At 40.4% G+C, this 22523-nt stretch overlaps 1 protein-coding gene across 2 annotated transcripts in view; it reads right to left on the bottom strand.

Moving 5' to 3' along the window:
* atrn (attractin) overlaps positions 1-22523 on the bottom strand; it is a 130910-nt gene that overhangs the window by 21346 nt on the left and 87041 nt on the right. The window contains exon 27 of one of the 2 annotated variants that reach the window (XM_005453369.4): positions 5553-9131. The exons of the other annotated variant lie outside the window; for it this stretch is intronic. Coding sequence (XP_005453426.1) covers positions 9108-9131 — 24 coding nt within the window. The 3' untranslated portion in view covers positions 5553-9107. Of the gene's footprint in view, positions 1-5552; positions 9132-22523 lie in introns of those variants that run through there. 2 annotated transcript variants of the gene reach the window in all.

Here is a 22523-nt window from a genome sequence, read left to right as displayed (position 1 = left end):
GTTGTGTGAAGTTTGATTTCACACTCGGCGGGTCTTTTCGAACAGTGGTTCGTGCGTTTTGTTCAGCGAGCAAATTGTAGCCACGCCACCAGCAAAACAAAATTGGAAACTGTCAATCTAAACACTGTGGTGAAACATAGGTACGATAGTAACAAATAACAGCTAACCCTAGCACTGCTCACCAAGCTGTGAGTTTTTCGCTATGGAGCTGAATTTCACCAGTACAGAGGTTCTCATTGTCTTCCATGCAGTGAAGTAAAGGTTAGCACAATGACTTTACACTAAATCATTCATTCAACCTATTTTCACTTTGTAGTCATCTCCTGTATATATAAAGCGCCTTGAGGCGACTGTTGTTGTGATTTGGTGCTATACAAATAAAACTGAATTGAATTGAATCCTGGCAATCCATCCTACAGTCCTGCAATAAAATCAATCAATGCCTGTTTGACTGATCTCCATTTATCTCATGAACATCCACCTGTGAGTGTTACACCTTTGAATTTGGCAGGTGTAACATTCTCACAGTGAATACCACAACCTCTAATGATGTTACCAGTTCAGATAACGTGGATTAAACCCTTATTGACTGTGACATCCACCTTAATGCTGACATGTCTGTGACAGCAGACACCGAATCAGGTTTTAAAGTTCATGTGACGAGCATCTGAGAAGCTCATTTAAACATTAAACAGGCAAGAAGACACATTACTCAATCACACACACAAATACAAGAACAAGACTGACTTTGAGAGAAATATCTACCTCTTTTAAATGCATCACTATTGCACCATCTGGTTTCTAACTTTAATTGTCTGCTGCCTGGTGGAAGGCCTGAACTTTTGTCCAGCGTGATTCTGTGTTTAATCAGAGTTGCATCCATCATTCATTCATTTGTAAATATAAATGTTAAATCAGTGAATCTTTGAGCATGGAAAGAATTTATTACCCAGACCGGCAGGCTGATTTGATCAATAAGTTTTAATATTCAGAACTATTCAACCCAAAGGCAGATTTTATAAAATCTTAAAACTGACATATAATGTTATATAAATAATATTTAACAAGGCAAGAAGCCTGTAGCCTAAACTATTTGTAAAGTTTCCCCGATTAGAAGGTTTCTAACAAGCTTTGTTATCCTTGAGTATAATTTATACGTAAAACCTGCAGAATACTGCAGGTAGTGAAAAACATTTCTAAATCTCCCCGTAGAGTTGTCAAAAGCACAAATTGTATGATGGTAGCCATCACTGACAAGTAGAGTACCTTAAAAGTACAGTTGAGGAACTTTTTCAGTAACTTTCCTCCACTGCAAAACAGAGGAACAGGCTCATTTTCTTCTGATTTATAGCATGGACCTTGGCCAAAGGGAAAGGAGGAGGGAGGTGATTATGAGGAGGAATAGGAGGAGAAAACGGACAAGAAACAGAAGCTAAAGAATGAGAGCGGACAAGGAAATAAGGAGGATTGCAATAAGAGGAAATAGGGAAGGTGAGAGATGGGAAGTGTAGCGGTGCGAAAAATACAGAGTGTAAGCAGCAGAAAGGTAGGTCAAAGCAAGGAGAGATACAGATCAAGAGGTTGAGGAAAGCCAGAGACAACAGTAAACAAGGTGATGCACCCATGTCTTCGACTGTCAAAGCAGCCAAAGCGCTACGAGCGTAGAAACAAACGGCCTCGACTGTCAAGGATCCGGGACCTGAACCCCCGGCAGCAAAGCCAGTGAAAGAAAAACACCTGCAGCTGTCGTAAGAGCAAAAATAATATTAATGATAAAAAAAATCAATTGTTTGAAATGTATTTGTTATATACAGGATATAATAAGTCAAACACCTGCAACATAGCTTTGTGTGTGTGGAGTTAGAAGTTTGGCTTCTGTCTCATTACAGTGGGTTCTTGTCCCCAAAAAAAAAAAAAAAGGTGCAAGTAAAGGGCAGGACTGCAATTCAACTTGAAAGCGCACACAGAGTAGAAATCACACATGGTGCTGGTGTGACAGGAGGATGCTGATCCTTCTGTGAACCCCTCAACAGCTTTCAATTAATATGCCGAGTGTTTTCATCCTCTCTGAGGACGTCGATTCTCGTTATTGGCATTGTTAGCGTTTTCTCCCTAAATGCGATGCCTTATAATGATATTCTTAACACGGGATACAGAAATTGCTTGAGGGAAAGTCTCTCTTTCTTTGTATAGTAAAGCCAAATGAAGAAAAACGGGGTCTAAATATAATGTCCTGGATTCTCTTTGTGGCGCAAGCCAGCTCATTAAATTCTCGTATGCGTCTGTGGATGTGTGCCCATATCCAAATCTCCTCTGCTGTAACAGCTGGGCTGGGAGGAGCTTTTTTTTTGGAGCTGCATCTTATAAGGTAATGGTTTTATCTTAAAATGGTAAAAATTTTGGAAATATTAGCATTCTTGCCATTTAATAAATGAGACTAACAATGTTCTACTCTCTACTTAATTTTTAGCTCTAGCCAGGAATCAGTTACCTAAAGAAAGAGCCAACAGCTCCACTGACTCGTGTTGAGTTTCTCAACCCATCACCTACCCCACAGCTCGTGTTTTACTGTCTATTTTCCTGTATCCTTCTTATCACAGGTAGCTTCTCGATTGAAGACGAGCAGAAAGAAAGTAGGAAGCTGTGACTTGCAGCCTGGAAATATTGTGGCAATTAATCCCCCCATAAACCATAACTTGTCCTATTTCCTCTTTCCACAGTTATTACACAAAGAAACAAGACATAAGATGCTAATAAGTGAGCTTTACAAAAACTAGCAGGTAGATTTTCTCCTTTATTAACATTTTACAGAGCCAAGGTTTCAAATATTTATGAAAAAGCCCATTTCAAACCGTCGCCTACCGCTAGCTTTATATTAAAAAGACACACACCCGTAATATATTTTTCTCATGTAACATTTACAGTCAGTCAGGGAGCAGCTGACAAATGAACAGAAAGGTTACACAATTGTGACAAGTCTTAAGAAATGCATCAAAGAAGAAAAAAAAAGTGCAATTTCCTCATCTTTGTTTGTTTTCTTGAGTTCATAGGTCTGTTTTTGACTAAATAAAAAAAGACATTAATGGTTTCAGTTGAGGGAGAAATTGGGATTCTTGTCATTTTGTGTTATTATAACTGGTTTTAGACATTTTTAGTTTGGCATAAAAGAAAATAGCTGGTATGTATTTAAAAAAATACTCAGTTTAATATGTAACACAAATGAGCACAAACGCACACGAACACACCAGATGGTGAGAACGTGCTTTTTCAGAAGTACTCTGTGAAATGACTGCAGACGGTTTAATCTCATCTGATAGACACAACCTAACAGTTACCTGGATCCTGCCTTCATGAATGACTCATCGTTTTCCTTTTTTCCTCACATTTCCCAACTACCCACACGGTCATTCACGTTTTATGAATCGACAGTGTTGGCGCAGCTCGTTTATCATACAAGTTATCAAACAGCTTTGTTAAGGGAGCTTAAAAATAGTTCTGGCAACAGGAAGTTTGCATATTAGCAAATTAGTAAAAACATTAAACTGCTTAACAAAAGGTGGTAATAAAAGGACGTTTTGTGGAGGAGGTACAGCATCGAGGAGGGGGGGTTTATAAAAAGCTTGCAGATCAAACAGAAAGAAACCAGAAACCAAATCAATCATGACAAGCTAAACTGCAAGCAGATCCTATAAATAGAAATGGTGTGCCGTATGATCGTAGACTGACGCCCATAAAGTATGAATGAAACCAAACACAAAAGCAGATAGTTGCCTCGTTACCATGAACACAAATAAAAAGAACAGGCTTAAGCATCTGATGTGCCCAGTCTTAGTTTCCCCACTCTTCACTGCCACTGCAGCAGCCACAGCGCAAGAACAAATGAGAACGCAAACGAGCAACTCATTGTGCTGAGTCGCGATTTGTCATGATTAGATATCCCGCTGTGTGAAACATCTGAGAGCCAAAATATGTAGCCTTTGTGGGTGTGATGAATGGCGGGGTCCGTGGCGACGCAACGTGCAGAGAGGTGGGGAATTTTTCACATTTCACCACACAGGGTAGGCGTGTTACAGGTGCACATGCCTGTGCACATTATGAGCAATGACAGGCAGATTCACCTTTGTTTTCTTTTTTGGCAAAAACAATTATTAAATCATGTACACAACATTAGGTAAGCGTTTTAAATGCAGCTGATTAGTGTATACGCACAATAATGTCATGGCTCTTGTAACCTGCTGTGATACTGTAACAAGAATAAAAAAATTTAAGGTAAGAAAACATTCTGAATTTGGTAAATAGATCAAATTTCTACAAAAAATAAAATGCTAAATCAAAAATGTAAATACTTTAACTGTAACACTGACACACAGTGACAGCTCATCTGTCTAAGATGTTAAAAAAAAAAGAAAAATTATAATTTTCTATTAGATTCTCATTTATCCTGTCCCCATGCTGGGGATCATTTATTAGCAAAAAAGGGAATATTAAAATCACTTCTGCTGTTGTGTTTGGAGACTCATCCTACTTCAGTGTGAAGCTGCAGGTATTAAATATACTTGCAAGGAATGACTACAAAACAGCTGACGGCAATACTCGCTTCAGCTCCTGACCGCTTTTTATCAGACCTGGATTATATTCACTGTGGACATCTCAGTGTGCAATAGATGTAAAACTGTGCAGCGCAGGAAAATAAACAGAAAAACTACTTTGTCCTGTGTAGAAAACGTGAGTTTAGCCTATAAGTGTATGTTGGTCAAGCAACTAGAGCAGAGATGGAAGATGATTATAGATTAAACAGGTGAGCAGCTGTTTCAGCTGCTGGGAGTTGTGATAGGCTCCGCCCCCCGCAACTCTGAACTGGATGGTAAATGGTAAATGGCCCCGCTTTGGGGCCCCTAAGGACCCCAAAGCGCTTTACATATCCAGTCATTCACCCATTCACACACACATTCACACACTGGTGATGGCAAGCTACGTTGTAGCCACAGCCACCCTGGGGTGCACTGACAGAGGCGAGGCTGCCGGACACTGGCGCCACCGGGCCCTCTGACCACCACCAGTAGGCAACGGGTGAAGTGTCTTGCCCAAGGACACAACGACCGAGACTGTCCGAGCCGGGGCTCGAACCTGCAACCTTCTGATTACAAGGCGAACTCCCAACTCAATCGCTCATCTGCTCGTTGTGGCGGCGTTTCGGGGTGAGCGAGGGTCACACAGCTTCTTTACTCGTACGCGATGCTTTCTGAAGTGCAGGTAATATTTAGAGGTATTTCCTGACAGCTGCATAAGTCCAGCCAGAAATTTTGTCTTCGAAATGGGAACATTTTAGGTTTAATTAGAATGAATTGAAGAGAATGTGATCCCATTTTTGGCGACAAATCAGTGAGCAATGGGAAAAATTACCTAAAACAATGAGAGACAGCCTATTAAGGAGTGAATGACACTATATTTCCCTCATGATAACCATGTATTATTGTTAACAGAGCCAACTGTGTGCCAATTAGCCATTTAAATTAGTGTGTGTTTTTTTTGTGTGTGATTGTTGTTCTTGAGATTAAGAAACTCTTTAGTGAGAGTGTCTTCTGGCTAACATAGAAAGCATTATCCAACAGTGTTCTGTCAATGGTGGGAGAAACCAGAGCTCCTTGTGTCATCAAACCTCGGCAAACCCCACAAATAGAAAAAAAAATCAATTATATTATACACTACGGTCATAATCGATGATGTCGACCATAAAAATTAGTCAATGCGTCTGTGACGGGGTGTGGTCTGTGGCTCTGCTGAAGTGGAGGGGTGGTGCAGCGGGCTTAAGGGGCAGTGCAGGCTGATGGGGCAGGTGGAGATGATTGTGCTAACGAGGTCTCCTTCCTTGTAGTGACCTGAGATGAGAGAGCTTGGAGTGTGCAGCTGCAAAGCCTGGAAAAGAAATGTTGCCAAACCACAAAGAAACATTTTTGTGTGTGAAATAAAAATGAAAAACAGTCACCTGAAAGCTGTGTGGGGTCCACAGTGTCATATTCCAATACACTTATATCGTTGATTAGTCAACTATCACAATAATGGTTAGTTGCAGCCATACTATGCACTCACTGGCCACTTTATTTGTTCTTGTTAATGCAAATGTTTAACATTTTGGCATATACTGTAGACATGGTAAAGACAACCTGCTCAAGTTCAAATTAGGCATCAGAACAGGGAAGAAAGATGATAAATGTCACTTTGAACGTGGCGTGTTTGTTGGTGCAACACAGGCCGCTCCAAATATTTCAGAAAGTGCTGATCTGCTGGGATTTTCCCCACACCACCATCTTTAGGGTTTGCAGAGCACGGTCCAAAAAGAGAAAATATCTAGTGAGCGGCAGTGAAAATGCCTTGTTGATACAAGAAGTCAAGGGAGAATGGTCAGACTGCTTAAAGCTGATAAGGCAGCAGTAACTCAAATAACCACTGGATATAACAGAGTTATGCAGACCAGCATCCCTGAATGCACAACAAGAGAAACCTTGAAGCAGATGGGTCCACACCAGGTGCCATTTGTGTCAGCTAAGAACACCTTCAGGATATGGCGAATCATGGACGTGCAGCTGACAAATCTGCAGTAACTATTTGATGCCATCATGTGAATATGGACCAAAATCTCTGAGGAATGTTCCCAGCAATTTGTTGAATCTGGGCCATGAAGCATGAAGGGAGTTCTGAAGGCAAAAGGGTTCTAGCATGGTACTAGCAAGGTGTGCCTAAGAGAGTGGCTAATGAGTGTGGATCAACTACTTAAAGCTAATCAAACATGGCCAAGTTAAAAATTGAATACCCCCCCTGCTCTCTCACATTTTAAGTAGTTCATACTGATGCAACTGGCTGAACCAGGCAGCAACATCATAGTCTGGATCTGCGTAGTAAACAGCATGCAGAGAAAGTGAGAATCTGCATGCAGACAACATCCTTTTTCATAAGCACAGCACACCTTGAACAGCACAAAGCAGCAGAATTGATTTACTGGATAAAAAGCAGATGGAGGAGCATCTGAATGTTGTGGTAAACAAACTTTATAGATTCAGTCCACCTCCCTCAACCGACCTGCAAACACCCTGCTCTCATGTCTAAGATGCAGGTAACCTTTGTTTAAAAATTGACATTTAGCTCAAATTATGTGGTTTTATTATTATATTCACAATTAGAATTTTCTATTGTACGCCTGGGAACTATGCACAATTTATGGGCCTCACTAGTGAGCAATGAGCTGCTGCAACTCAAAGGTTTTTTATCTAAATTTGACAATGACAGCAGGGACAAAAGGCTCGTGTTCAAGGACAATCAGATTTCTACAAGTTTAATCAGTCCAGATTTAAAGCACATTTTGTTGGAAATTAGAATAAAAAAATTCTCCTTTAGAAATAAACCCTAACTAAGCTTTAATAGTCTAAGAGGGCAGTTTGTATGACCAGTTTTTGTCAAAACAAAAGTATTCACCAATTCATCATCTGAAATATTCAGGGATTTTTTATTTTTTTTTTATCTTTTAAATGAACGAGCTTTAATTATGTTTTGACGTGATGAAAGTAATATTCAGTCTTCACAACTTTGCTTTGTATTTGCACTTGTTTTGCTAATGACTAACAAAGAGTTGATCTGTGAGCTGCTAGAATTGTGATTCTGAGTTCATTACTATCATCAAGCTCAAATGATGACCAAAAAGTAGTACTGTCATTTTATACAGACCCTTAATGGACTATTGGCATAATTTTGTTCTTCCAAATTTTGTGTCTTTTGTGTCATCCTTCCATTGCTCCCTCAGCCTGGCTCTGCCGGAGGCTTCTTCCTGTTAAAAGGGAGTTTTTCCTTCCCACTGTTGCAAAGTGTTTGCTCATAGCTAGGAGTTTTCTCTCCATTAGGTAACTAGGTAACTATTAGGCAACTATTGTTGTGATTTGGAGCTATATAAATAAAACTGAATCTAATTACATTTGATGCATTTTTTAAAAATTATTCATTTTGGTCCTCCATCTAAATCTATTTTCTCTGACCTCTGAAGAGTTTCCCCTTTTTTTTGTTGGGGTTTTTTTGATTGTTTTCTGTCCATGCCCCCGTCTCTAACCTATAATCAGGTTAAGCAGAAAGCAGAATATGTAAAATAACCATCCAGGAAGGAGTCCTATAGAAGTTATAATTTGCAGAAATCTTATTATGTGCTGCGAGTAGGCAGCCGCTGTACAGCAAACACTCAGCACTCCAAAGATAACCAGACGCCAGAGGAGTTACAGTGCAAGTCGCTTACTTCTTAAATTGGCTCTTAGTTTTCTGCAGGGCAGTTAGTGTGTGTGTGTGGATGGGAGCAATATCTGACTATGGCAGAGCAAACTATGCATATATAAACCTAGTTATAAGATGAGTGCACAGAGGTGGGCACGCACAGGCATGCATGCAGACAGGTTGGAGATACGTGCACATGACCACTCATGTATGTGTGCGTATTTTCTCAGCTGCAAATGAATTATCTCAAGCACACAGAGGGAATTTCATTCCAAAGGCACAACTGAGTAAAGCAACAGGCACTAGGATGAGTGTAAGACCTGCATGTACTGAAACAATTATTCATCAGCTGGTCACCAACAATTCACTTTACAAGATGCATGTCAGTTATTATTAATCATTTACTAAGCAAGGAGCAATAACTAAACAGTTATTGTTTAGAGTTCAAGTAAGTAAGTAGGAGTAAACAATCTCAAGGTACAACATTAACTCAGAAGAGAGTATTTTCCAGCCAAAATCAATATTCTAGTGATTAAACATATGCAGAATTGTACAAAACCTCCAACCACCCCTCATTTCTATATATTTTGCTAGTAAATGGTAAATGCTTGCAGCTATAATGCAAAAATATATTCTGTATGATTCTAACAAGCTTGAAAATCAACATTTCTTATGACCACTTTTATTCTCAACATGGCCTGAACTCTTTCAGGCCGTGTTGAGCTGTGTTTATGATTTCTTTAAGTAGTCTTCAGTAATACAGTAGTTCTCCAGGCTTCTTGAACGACAGTCAAAGCTCCTCCTTGGATGTTGGCTGTCATTTGTTCCATTCACTGTCAAGATGATCCCACACTCCCTCAATAATGTTGAGGTCCAGGCGACTGCAACAATTAACAATTATGATTAGAAACAAAAGATTCAAACCTAGATTCCCCACTCCATAAGACTTGCTTCCACTGATTTTCAGCATATTTCTTGTCTTATTTGGTATACCTCAGCCTTTTCTCCCCGTTTCCCTTCATTACAAATGGCTTCTTGACAGCCACCCTTCCAAAAACAATGTCTGATGAGGCTTCAGCTTCAAACACATCTCTCGGGTCCTGTGTCAGATCTTTTCCTATTTCTTAAGGATATGGCTTTCATGAATTTTTCATCTGCTGTAGATCGTTTTTGGCCTACCACTTCTTCTTTTGTCCCCCACAGGTCCAGTTTCCCCATTATTTGCACATCATGCCAAATTTAAAAAAGTACTATATTATCCCTCTCAAATACTGTTATCTGTGGCATTTTCTATAGAATCAGCAAAAGAAATGGGACCGATGTATATGATTTTGCAAAAAGCTGTTAGTAGCAAAGCTCTGAAAGACAGAAGCCTGAAGAACTATTGCTCAAGACTACAAGAGTCTGGTGTCTTTAAAACAAAGTATAGATTTTTCCATAGTACTGTAGTTACTTTACCCTCCGTTTCTATCAATGATTCTATCCAGCAAGGGAATTTATGTCCAATATTCACTTTCTTTTAGCCTTCTTTTGATGAGATGTGTGGCCTTTTAGGTGCTCCCACTAACCCCACTCTCTAGTTGCCAGGTTTGTTTCCTTCTCTGTACTCCTCTTGTAATATATTGTGGATGTTTTTTTTTTCTTTTTCTGAAAGCTAACTACCTGCTACAGCTAGAAGCACCACTAATAAGAGGCATGAGAGTGAGCTAAAAGACTAAATTAGCAGGCTAATGAATTGAAAAGACACAAACACTTCTTAAAGCTAAGGGAAACCAATGAAATGGGCTATAATTGCATTTGGATTCCAGTGAGCAAAACCCTTTTCACACTGCACAGACACTTGAACAATTGTTCGCATGCAAATAGTGAGAAGTTTTTAAAATAATCTGTTGGCTGACCAATATTGTTAAAAGATGGTAATTGCATCTCTGGAACAAAACTGTCAATTCAGAAACGCTTGTATTTGCTCAATCACACACACATGCGGAAACTATCTGAGGGAATTGTGTTTGAGCATTTTCAAAGTGAGCAGTACTGTGCCAAAGAGACTGAGTGCGTCAGCAGAGCATGCATATATGGGAGGGAGGGGGCAACGGGAAAAAAAATAAAAGGAGGATGTGGGAGAGGAATAGAAAGAGGGAAATTAGACTAAAAAGAAATTTTAAGCCTGTTGGTGAAGCAGAAGTGAAGTGAACATAGAGGAGGAGGGAGGTGAAGTGAGGTGAGACTGAAAGACAAAGGTGTACAAAGTGTTTGCCCCTGGGAAGAGATGGAGGGGATGGAGTGTTAGATCGCTCGAGTGCAGAGAACGTACACACAGGCACACACACTGTGTACAATCACAGATGCACATACAGTACACATGCCGCACTACACTGTAGAGCACTACACCAAACCGTTTATTTATTGATGCGTCTGTTTAAAAAAAGAAGAAGAAGAAAAAGCGCAGTTACAGAGAGAGTTCTCAATCATCCTTCGGAATCACTGAAGGAAAACTGCAGTGAGCGGCATGCAGGGGAGGGGAGGGAGAGCGAAGAAGAGGAGGGAGGAAGGAACGTAGAAAGCGGGCAGGGGGATTTCTTTAGCAACGCAGGAATGTTAGCTACTTGCTGCTTCTCTCTCTCGCTTCATCGTTCCATCTCTCCGGTGGTGAGGTGGGGGGTAGAAGATGCACGCTGTGAATACTGACATGGGAGAAGGCTTTGATCCCTCCCTCCCTCCCTCTCTACATCTTTCTCTCTTTTCTTTTTTCCCGCTACCCAACTCTTCCTTGTTCCTCACTCCTGGCCTCCCACTGTCCATGTTCTTCTCCTCTTGGTCCATCGCATCCAAATAATCCTAAGTTAGTGTTTGCTTGGTATACTGTTAAAGACTGCACTGCTTCATACAGCGTGCACCATCAAAAAGGAACAGCCTTTCAAATTTAGAAAAAGAAAAGAAAAAAGGAAACTGAACAGACACCTGAGATATGAAATGGAAAGATGAAGTTAATGTGTTGGAAGCATTGGAAACCTTCAAAAGAATCAAAGGGCTGAGATTCACTGAAAGAGCATTTAACCAATCGATAAAGGAACCACACACACACACACACACACACACACACACACACACACACACACACGAGATCTGTTTGAAACAGCTCATGTGAACTCTCATGGTGAGGTGCTGAAACCAGACCAAAATCACAAAAATTTGTTTAACTGCAAAACACTGACTACTGCGAAGAAAGGGGGACAGCATTTGATACGAGTCTGCAATAAATAAAGCTCTAAGCCAAGTTTACTTATTAAAATGCATTCAGTCACGTGCAAAAGTCTTGAGCCACACACCATTTCTTTTTTAAAATTTTCCATCCATGGAGCTAGACTTTGTTGTAATTTATTTTAAAGCCGTCTTTCAAAGTTTTTCCCTGGACACTGGCTACTTTTTCACTCATTTTCCCCTCTGTCCTTGTACCTGACCATTTTCAGAGGAATACTGACCTATGAATTGTTCAAGTATAAAGTGCACCTAGCTCGAGGTTTGAACCAACACTGTGTCTAGATGTAACTCATAAATAAACCAATTTTTTAGGTACTTTCTTCCTAACGATGCAGCCTGTTGCAGAAAAACACATACAAATCAACAAGGTGTTTTCCAAAGAGCTTATTTGTTGTCAATTTGTTGTGGTGTGCAGTGTCTCCTTATAAAAATTTGAGGAAACCATACTGCTAGGGGACAAAAGAATAAGTAGCAGACCTAAAACAAAAACAATGTACAGCAGATGAACTGTGGTCCTTCAGTTAATCCATTTACTGTTTACTGAAGCCTCAACAGAAGTGGTCTCAGTGGAACGTTAGCTGTCATGAAGCCATTGTTAATGAAGGGAAACACCGAGAATTACACAACTGGACTGAAAATCAGTGGCAACAGGTCTTATTCAGTGATGAATCCAAATTTGACATTTTTGTATCAAATCGTTGTCAGTGGTGTGGTTCTAAATATTTTTTGATCTGTATATAAGCAGAGGATTGGCAGTTCTGGGAACATAGTATATCAAGGTGGCTGAGTAACAACGGGCCCAGCTCCAGCATGCCTCTGTTCTTTTTCCATATTAGATTTGACCAGTAAACAAACAAATCAATAAAGCCAAGTACACCATTTAAAACATCACGACTTGTTTTCTCTGGCCAATCTCTTCACAACTTGGCTGGCACTAAATGGGAACTTGTCTGGATTTTAGCGTGGAATATTAGATTTGATTATGTATTAGGATTTGTTTTACGCTGTACCGTTAACTCTGTTCTTAACTGTTTGCAAACAGAGCAGCCAATTGGCCAGATTATAACAGGTTTCGTTCAAATGTAAGCAAATGTTTAATCGTAGCTAATATTTAACCTATGAGAGGCTAGCGTCTGTGGTCAGCATAAGCAGCTAAAGCATCTTAAAAAAATACATATAGTATTATAATGTCGAAATGCTGCACTGCGCAGGGCTAAATTGTCAGGGAAATTAAATCATTTTGTTTGTAGCACTTTCAGCTCAGAGGACAAAGTACTTTGAGCAGACATAAATAAAAACTACCAATATAAATGAACAACACAATAATAGCCTAACACATGACTAAAAGCCTACCAAAACACCATATGGCTGGAAAAAGCAATCTGATTAGCTTCACTACATCACATCATCTGACAGCTATGGCACACACAACAACGCATTGAAGGAACAGGGGAAGCAGTCGGTGTGCAGAAGTGACTTTCAGGGAAAGAATGGGAATAGTGGCATAGACAGCATAAGCACGGAAACAGGTGAGCAGAGATTTCCCAATATAGAAACAGAAACAGGACGTGTCATGTTAGGAAATTATACCTTAATACAGATGCAGCAAGCTCTGTGCAAAGATGTGCTGTAGAGAGGGAGAGCATCCGAGGTGAGGCACAGCTCTGTGTTTAATGAACATCCTTACTTCAGAATCCACAGTACGTATTAAAGTTGCTGACTTTAGGATGACTAGAGTAAACCGAGGTGCCTTGGAGGTTAAAACAAAGACTGCACAAAGATGGAGGAGCTGAGACAGATGCAGGAGGAAGAAACAGATAAAAGTAAAGAAAGCAAAGACAGCCTGTAATAAGATGAAACAGAATTTAAAAAGTGCAGGAGCGGCGCTTTGACAGAGGTTCTGGGCTTGTACCAGTGCCATGATGGATGGCTGAGGGGTGGGAGGGGGCGCTAGATGTTACTAGATCAAATGGGGGTCACCCACAGTGTAGTAGGGTTGGGATGCTAAGACAGCCTGTATATTGTGAGCAATAAGACACTGGCACTGATCCAAACTCTAATTATACGCACCATCTCTGCAGAATTAAGATTAGGAGGATTTAGAAGTGTCTCGGGAACACTGACAGACAAAAAAGCCTCGTGTTCACACGAACAGTCAGATTTCCTACATACGCAGAAAATGAAAATGACATGAGGGCAAAATCTGCACTGCACAGAATACACTGCTGAAATACAATTCAGCCAACCCACACACTGATCTGGTATTCATTCGCTTGCACCCGAACACTGTAGAAACAAACCTTATCTGTTCACGAATGCAGAATATGCCCCCGGACTCATGCAGGACTTGTACAAACACACAAATGTATTATTAGTACTCTTTCACTTCTGCACACACACTATCATTTGCATGCTAGTGATTTTCCTTTTAAAAACCAAAGCTAATATTTGCTTTGGAGTTGGCACGGACAGCTAAAGCAGGAGTCTTCTAACACTGTTGCAGAGATAGCTGGCTGCCAGCGCTGCAGCTCTGCTCTTGATTCTTTTTCATCACATTTTGATGAATCCGCATCCTGTCAAGTGCAAAGGAAGTCTTAGATTGACTATGTGGAGGATACACATTAACGAGACCTTTCCTTTAAGCGGGATGCATGTTTTCCTAAATATTCTCATAATCCTCTTTGAGTGACCGTGACTCATCCTTACCCTCTCTCACCCTCATCTTTCTCTCCACCTCTCACTTCAGGATTGATCACCTCTGAAGTAGGCCTTTTGTTCTGTGCGGTGGTGCAGCGAACATTGACCTCAGGAGAGAAAAGGAGATGGAAGACATCTCTCAAAGAATCTTAAAGCATCTCTCTAGTTAATCTACAGGGGCCTTGCAGTGCTTTAAGGAAGAGCACAGTTGATGTTGCTGCCTCAGTACTCACAAAACAGATTTTCCCTACATGTCCGCTTGCCCCCGGTTCGCTGCATCATAATGTGCAGTCAAAATAATGTCAATTACTTGTTGAAAACGTTATGAAGTATGCGCCAAGAAGCACTCTCTGAGACTGGAAAATTGAGAGAATTGAGAAAAAAGGTGCAGAGACCTGTAGTTCATCAAATGGTCAGCGGAGGCTGGCTCTGAAAGTGAGTCAATCTGCATAGACTCTCGTGTCAAACATAGAAGAGAAATCATTTTTATTTTACATCTTTGTGAAGAAACAGTTCCACATACAAAATCCCAAAAGGAGTAAAACTTTAGAAAACCATCTTTGGAGATAAAAAACCCAGTAAAACTATAAAATTAAAACTAGTATTTTAATGCATTTTAAGTACCCTATAACAACCATGGACGGGCTCTCTCCATTTCGCCCGCAATGGACTGCTGACACGATACAGAGGTCAGTTAGTGAGGAAAACCCAAACGTCTGTGTCTGTAAGAGCTGCTGATTTTGCTACTGTTAGCTGCTGTTAGCGGTAAGTGGGGCCAACATTGTCAGACTCTGGCAATTATGCTAGCTGACATGACGTTAGCTTGGGACTAGCTGCGGGTGTTGCTATTATTGGCTCATTGTCAGCTTTTCAGAGACAGAAGGGTCACATGTCTGGTCTGTTAATAATAAGTAACTGTGGAATAAATAAGCACGAGAGGAGACCAATGAAAAAGAGAAAGAGGTGATGAAAATCTATCATATACAGATTAAGCTAACTTAAAGCTAATTTATGATTTACATATCAATAGTTTCAAAGTATTGAATGGATTTCTCCTCTATTATGAAATTATTGGGAAACTGGAGCATTGTAATCAAATTCTATTGGGCTATAGAGGGTTAAACATCAAAGTAATTTATATGAGTGCCTTTTTAATCAACCAAGCTAGCATTAGCTTAAAAGTCTCCAGTCACATTCAAATATGGTCATACCTGGTTTAAATAAGGGGGAGAAAAGCTGATAAAAGCAAAAAGACAGATTGAAGGCAATGAAACCATCCAATGATGTCTCAATGGCTCAGGCCAGCCATTACATACAGCATATGTTTGTAACAGTTTACAACTTGAGGTCCATAAAAATAACAATGGTTTCCTATCGTTTCATTTTAAACCTGCTGCAGGCAGTTGGATTCAAACTTGTTTCTGTGAAGAGTTTATAACTTGTATGGTATAAATTCATTATCAGTAGTTTCAAGTTAGTCTTCTCATTACATTATCAGGGGCAGCTCTGCAGTGCTTTCTCTGAACAGTTATTCCTAGGGCTGTGCGATATGACCAAAATCTCATATCCCGATATTAAGACATCTATCGTCCGATAATGATATAAATCACAAAAATGTAACATTTTCTGTAAATTCTGAGAATCTCGGGCAGCTCGACTTGCGTGAAGTGTTTCCAGCTGGGCGTCGCGTACCTGGAGTCGAGTGTTTTAACTGATGCATGAAACTATACATTTTTAGACATAGGTTGTAACGGCCGCTGTTTTCTTTGTGAGTATTTATTACACGGCGTGCTGCGGGGAAAAGCCTGTTCTAACGTTTGAGTCTAAGGTTTATTTTTTAGCACCTGACGGCTCTTTTTTGCTTCTCATCCGTAAATACTCTGCATCTTTCACGTGATTCAGTTTATTTTGAAAAGTCTCAACAGGATCTTGAGCTTTATTGTGAAAGGTTTATGTGGAAAATAAACAAGCAGACATGCGGTGGTTTTACCGTCGTTGTTGCTAACGACAACGCATACAAACAAGTGCTTGTCCGTCTGTAGTGTGGTTATATAAAATATAAGAGAAAGAGAGAACTTTAGGAAATTAATATAGCCACTACAGTGACCATCAAAATAATGAAAAAATATTGTCGTAAACAGTTTATTTTGCGACACCACGAAACAAACGATAGCGTAAAATGAAACGATAGACGTTTTCATATCGTCATCCGATATATATCGTTATATCGAACAGCCCTAGTTATTCCATATTTAGAGGTGAATCAAACAAGACTGTTCAGTTACGTATAGGCAGCGAGCCTTGGATGTGAGATGTGAAACAAGCAGAACATTAGATGGCACTTGCAGTGGTATGAATGAGCATAATATATATCTATGTATGCAAATTGAAAGTATTAGGATTTATAACAAATGTTTGGGGTGAAAAAAGGACACGTGGATGCTAAAAGCTGTATGTGTGATAATGTTTGTGCAGAGTTTCATTCAAATAGGGCCACCCGTTAAGGAGGAGATTGGGTACAGGACATATATACATGCATATGCTGCATTCATTATACTATGCTGCTATTTATCATAGCCTAATTCCTTTTGATTTTAAATGTTTATGTTGTCTCACAAACCTAGAACAGCACTGCTTTTCAAAAAGCAGTTTCCAGAGTTTTCACTTATGTCTGGAGACATTTTCGTATTTGCTGGTAAATGACTGTAATTAACATAACTCAGTATTACAGCTTTAACCCATTAGGAGAATAGTCTGAGACTTTTACATCATCTGCTCATGGAGAAACACAAGGCCGTACGGCAGCAGAGAGGGAAAACGTGGTTCGGGAGCCGGGGGTGGGGGCTCTCAGCTAAGAAGCTGCTAGAGGCAGCTCTGAAGAATGCCGCCTGGGGTACTGGCAACGTGCGAGACGAAAGAAGAGAATGAGTAAGTGTGAAGAACGGTGGCATGAGAGCGGTCGGGCTGAGCAGACAGTGTGCCAGTTGGGGTCACCTTGAGCAATCCATCTCCCCACCTCCAGCAGGGATGCAGACTGCAGGAGCGGGGAGGACTGAACAGGTTCCCCCCCTTAATAGCATTCTGCAGAGAGTGAGACAAGGCGATGCCTTCTCCCTCTCTGAACTTGTCCGGCGTGGATATGGCCACAGCTGAATTGCTGGAAGGTGAGATAACCGGACATCCCTGACAGCTGAGACAAACAACGCGAGACAACACTAGCCGAGACAAACAACACAATTCTGTCAACACTGTAGCTGAAATGAGCTTTCATTCTGTAAAAAAGGGAAAAGGTGACACTTTGGCTTCTTTGTCTTCACAAGACTATGTTTGCTACATAAAGGAAAAGAAGGGAAATCGAGCCTTTTATTTCTTTTGTTTTTTTCTGTTAGTAGTCAACGGTGAGGAGACAAATACTCTTACAACAGAAAGAGCTATTAAACTAAAGTAGATTTATCACCTACGCAATCCTTAATGTTTCAGGAGCACGACACTCTCCCCGGAGAATCACGTGGCAATCTGCTATGATGTCAGTTGTTCACTCTACATGTGTTTCTGTTTTTTCAGAGACACGAGGAAGTAGCATGAGGAGAGACAATTTTTTCCTTGCGTGCATGGGGGCATTTTTAACCCAAAGGATTGTTACAGTAGTCGTATGAATGCACTCTGTATTTCCTAAAGCCGAGATGCACTTCTGGAGCACAATCCCAGAACATTTCACTCTACCACAGAGCCATAACAATGACCATGGCCTCAAAAGTCTGCCTTCAAGGGCACAATTATTCTTACTGAGAGCAAGCATGGTTGAATCCATTTTCAAGGGTACACAAAAGTAACACTAATCTACCTCTGTGTTCAAACAACGTAACAGACTTTCTTTCATTGAGAACACAGTGATTGACATGGAGGCCTTTCGCTCCTTTATTGTTTAAGTCACAAAGCTTATGCTGTTTGGAGTCTCCACAAATTACACAGAAATGATTCTACACTAAGCTACCCGAGCAGAAATCTTTAATCTTCAACCTGCCACTGACAAAAAAGTTCAGGTGGTCAAGTTTACACTGCAAATCTGCATTTGCAAAGAGCTATTCGGGTCAGCCACTATTCACTCCATCAGCCTTTGGAATTGCCTAATGCATTAATCTGAAAGTATGAATTTCATTACCTATAAAATACCAGTTAGCACCATAGTGAGCGGGTAGTAGCTGGAGACCAGCATGACAATAAAAACACGTTCAAGCCAAAATAATAAATAAAGTCATTTCAACTTGACTTCTTTTTATCCATTCTCCTTTATCTCTGTCATAATTTGGTTCCCAAACCCTCTGCTTTTAATTTCAGTTACTGCCACATGAAGAGAGGAATCCAAATTACAAACTGAAAAGTCTTTGTTGGTTAAACATTACCAGTGGATCTTTTCCAAAGCACTGCAGGTGATCTGTACTGGAGGTTCCACCATTTAAACTACTGATCGGGCTAATTAAACACTTTAAACATTATTGACCAAGTCAGTGGATTACAGGAGTGATGCAGATGTTGAGCTGTGGATGTGCTGCTAATTCCTCCTCCTGATCCTTGCAGGAGGAGGTGGGGAGGGGGAGGGGGGGTAACAGATGCAAGTTTGCTGGATTTGAAAGTTCTGATCCGAGTTGAACTCAAATTGCTCCATTTTTACTGAGTGTCTGGGCTGATGATAAAAAAAACTGAGCTGATTATTAAACATCTCTGCTTTTCCCCAGGCTATGTTAGTCCTGCACTAATAATGTTTAGCTGGATCAAACTCCACTTATGCTGAAGCCAAGCAACACTGCCACACTGCCAGCAACACAAAAACATCTTTTTTACAACTTGGGAGCGTTTATCATTCCAAAATTCTCACCACAGACCTGTTTTTATATTACAATAAACTGCAATGTAGCTGGTGGCCTGTAGCCTGGCTATATGTCAAAGGGTTAAACCAGATGTACAGATGCCGTATGCTGCATCTTATTCAACAGATTTCAGCTCAGTTTTCAATGAGAGAAAGCCTTCACTTTAACAATAAACAGCAACATCAGCATTAGAAATGAATATTCTTGCAGAAGCGGAACAAGATAAGAGGCTGTTCACCCTAAACCGCTAACCTTTTGCACAGGTGCCACAAAACAATAATGAGCTGAGCACAATTACTGAGAGCAGGTAGCCCAGGGTGTCTCAATAATCTCCTGCTCAGCATAACCAAAACATGTGCCCCAAACGAAATGTGAACCCATAACTTTGACAGATTGATTCAAATTTCTTGGAAAGAATATGAGCAACACACAGAAAAGTAATATTTATGGAGCCAATTTCCTGCCAAAAATGAAAGAAAACATGTTTTCCAAATGCCCCATGATTCATTATCAAACCGTGCAAAACATCACTAACAAATTAATGCATTTAGTTTCGCACATACAAAACGCACCTATTAAGAATAATAGAACAACAATGCTTCATAAAGGAATACAGAATTTATAAAATAAACTGTATTTTTTAAAGAGGAAAAAAGTGACTTTGTGCACAACCAGTCTGCTGTGAAGGTCCCAAGAAGAGCAGACATTAAACACTCAAACATAGATATTGTCTAGTCTGTCAGCATTAGCAGTGAATGATAGTGACGGACAAATGGAAAATTAACAAAATAAACAAGAACGCCCGCTCATGTTGATGTTGCAGAGTTAGAGAGAGAATAAATATTTGTCACAGTTGCAAAATTCTGATGCAGACTTCATGTTTTTAAAGATATTTTTGATATTCTCAATTTCTGATTGCTTTCCAACATTACAACTACATGGCTGACTTGATGTTTCTCCTCAGCAGAGACTGAATATGTAATCTGGACAGTGTAAGAGTATATAATTAAGTTTTATTAGCTTGGTCTTCATTTATTACACACTAATTATTGGATGCAAACATGTGGCACATTAATTTGAAGCTCTGTGTATTAAAGCTCCGTCAGGGGACGTGCACAGATACTCTCTGGATCGCGTTGCGGACCGCTCCTGGCGTGCAGAAGCAAAGAGGCTCCAAGCTACAGTGCATTCCCACGATTCTAAAATTATAACATATTACAGAGCATCATCGGGAAGTGCTTTGTAAGGGGGTAACAGCTGCAAGGTAAAGGTGGAAAGATTGTTTTTTCCTTTCTTCCTTGCTCATGTGTGAACCGCATTCACATCTAGCCATCTGCTTCTGGGCCTGGGTGTGTATGTGTGGGAGCTGCCATGCCAGCGGAGAGGATCCGATTTATCATTACAGATGATTCTGGAAACAAAACCGATGTGTGGAGCCTACGTGGCTCCTTGATATCTTCATTGTATTCCAGGCTTCTGCCTATTCAAATGATACGTGTGCCAATCTCTCCCACTCTACTGCACTTTCACACCGAACCATCTGCTGCAGACCTTTTTTTCGCACGTGAGGCCGGCGTGTACGAGTCAACGCAGGAGTCGGTGAGAGTGGAGCGAAGGTGGTGAGTGTTTGAGACTGTGGGCTTGTGTGACCGCGCATGTATAACAGCGAGTTGTTTTGAAAGCTTCTAACAATGACTGCATGACTGATTATGGAGATGCAATTTACAAACTTCCTGATGATGTTGTACACTAGACTGAGTTTCATTACAGACTTAACTGCCAACACACACCTTTGTGTTCTGCTTGATGTGCAGGACTGGGTTCAGAAACCGAGTTCTATATCATAAAAATGCAGAAAGCCGCCTTAGTTTACTGCAAAGAAATGGAATAGATTTTATGCATATTTCCTAAGGAATGATGTTGGTATTTCATTGTTAGCCTGCACTGAGGTACATGTACAACAAAACACAATCATGCAGTGCACTGAAAGAAAAATGACAACTGTGATATCTGGGATTTCATCCCTTCATCCGAAGCATTCCTACTCGGTAATTTGGGACGTTACATAGAGTTTAATATGGTTTTAATGACAATGATGAATGCCAGTATTTATTTAGCCAACACTGATGTGTAATTTTTAAACCGTGTGACAACTACGATGTAATTAAAAGTAGCCACAATAGTAGTGTTTTGATTTTAAGCTCCCTATAGGTTACCTTTGCAGCAAGTATGAACGAATGATTTTTTTCCCTAAGCGACCACTGCATAGAGCGGTTTTATGGATTTTCAATACATTCTGAGGTCCTTTGTTTGTACAGTAGCAGGGTGACTGCTGATATTCAACGTGCTACATGGCCTTAACCTCTTAAATGTCTCTCTCTGTTAAATTATACTGTAAGTCTGTGTGTGGGTGAGTGTGTGTGTTTGTGTATTCATGCACAATTCTGAAGACAAAGTGAAAGAGAGTACACAAGTGTGCTCACGTTGAAGTACATGAAGCAGCACAGGCGGCAGGGATTGCTGAAAGCTTCAGACAGAGTCAGCGAAGGCGTCTGTAAAAGGTCACCGTTCTCTCCATCAACAGAGTTTGGAACGGACGGGGGCGGACTGGAGAGGAGAGGACAGGACAAAACGAGGGGGCCCAGTGGAAAAAGTCACCCACCCAAAAAATGTGGGTCAGCAGTTTGCTGTGACTAAGGGCACAGCCACAAGGAGACAGCCAGGGAACCATTTAACAACCTTATTGCTGGCTCTTCATCCTCACGCCTGGCATGAGATGGCAAGGGAAGGTCCCAAGCGAGCCGTGCTTCAGACTTTAATAGTGTGCAAATATGTCAGGTGGGGAACTATGCACTGGTTAGGTTAGACAGGTAAGGAAAAGGTTTAGGAATGAATCTGAAACTATTTATACTTCACACTTTTCTTGTTTTGTTTTATCTGCTTCAGTGAAAACGTGACATACTGTGTGTGAGGAATCAGGAACAAACCTGACAAATCCCGTTAGATTTTTCTGAACATTACTATAAAAGTACTTTAGATAACTACAGGCGCTTAAACATTGTAAAACTACCTAAGCTAGGTATTTAAACTTTAGAAATACTCTTTAGCTCACAGCCATCATTGCATAAAAATTTACATAAATGTTGTAGGATGTAATTACCTGAAGCCCAAGGTCAAAATCTATACAGGTGTGCAAAAATTATAGCCTGCTACACTCTTGGGTATCTCAGGCAAAAATTCTAATGTGACCGAAAAATCTGAACGTCTGAAACTTTATGCACACAGTTTTGAACCTTTCTTATACATTTTGAATGCCACATTTGTTGCTTTTTCACATGTCAACTCACAGGTAATATCCTTCAATAAAACGAGTGAAAAGTCTTACATAAGAGATCATAGCTTTTTCACATCGTCACGTCTTGTTAAGGTCTCAGATCTCATCTCTGA

Source organism: Oreochromis niloticus, linkage group LG19 (genome assembly GCF_001858045.2).
Source record: "Oreochromis niloticus isolate F11D_XX linkage group LG19, O_niloticus_UMD_NMBU, whole genome shotgun sequence".
NCBI lineage: Eukaryota > Metazoa > Chordata > Actinopteri > Cichliformes > Cichlidae > Oreochromis > Oreochromis niloticus.
Note: the sequence above shows the minus strand (reverse complement) of the source record. Positions and strands in the feature narration are given on the sequence as shown.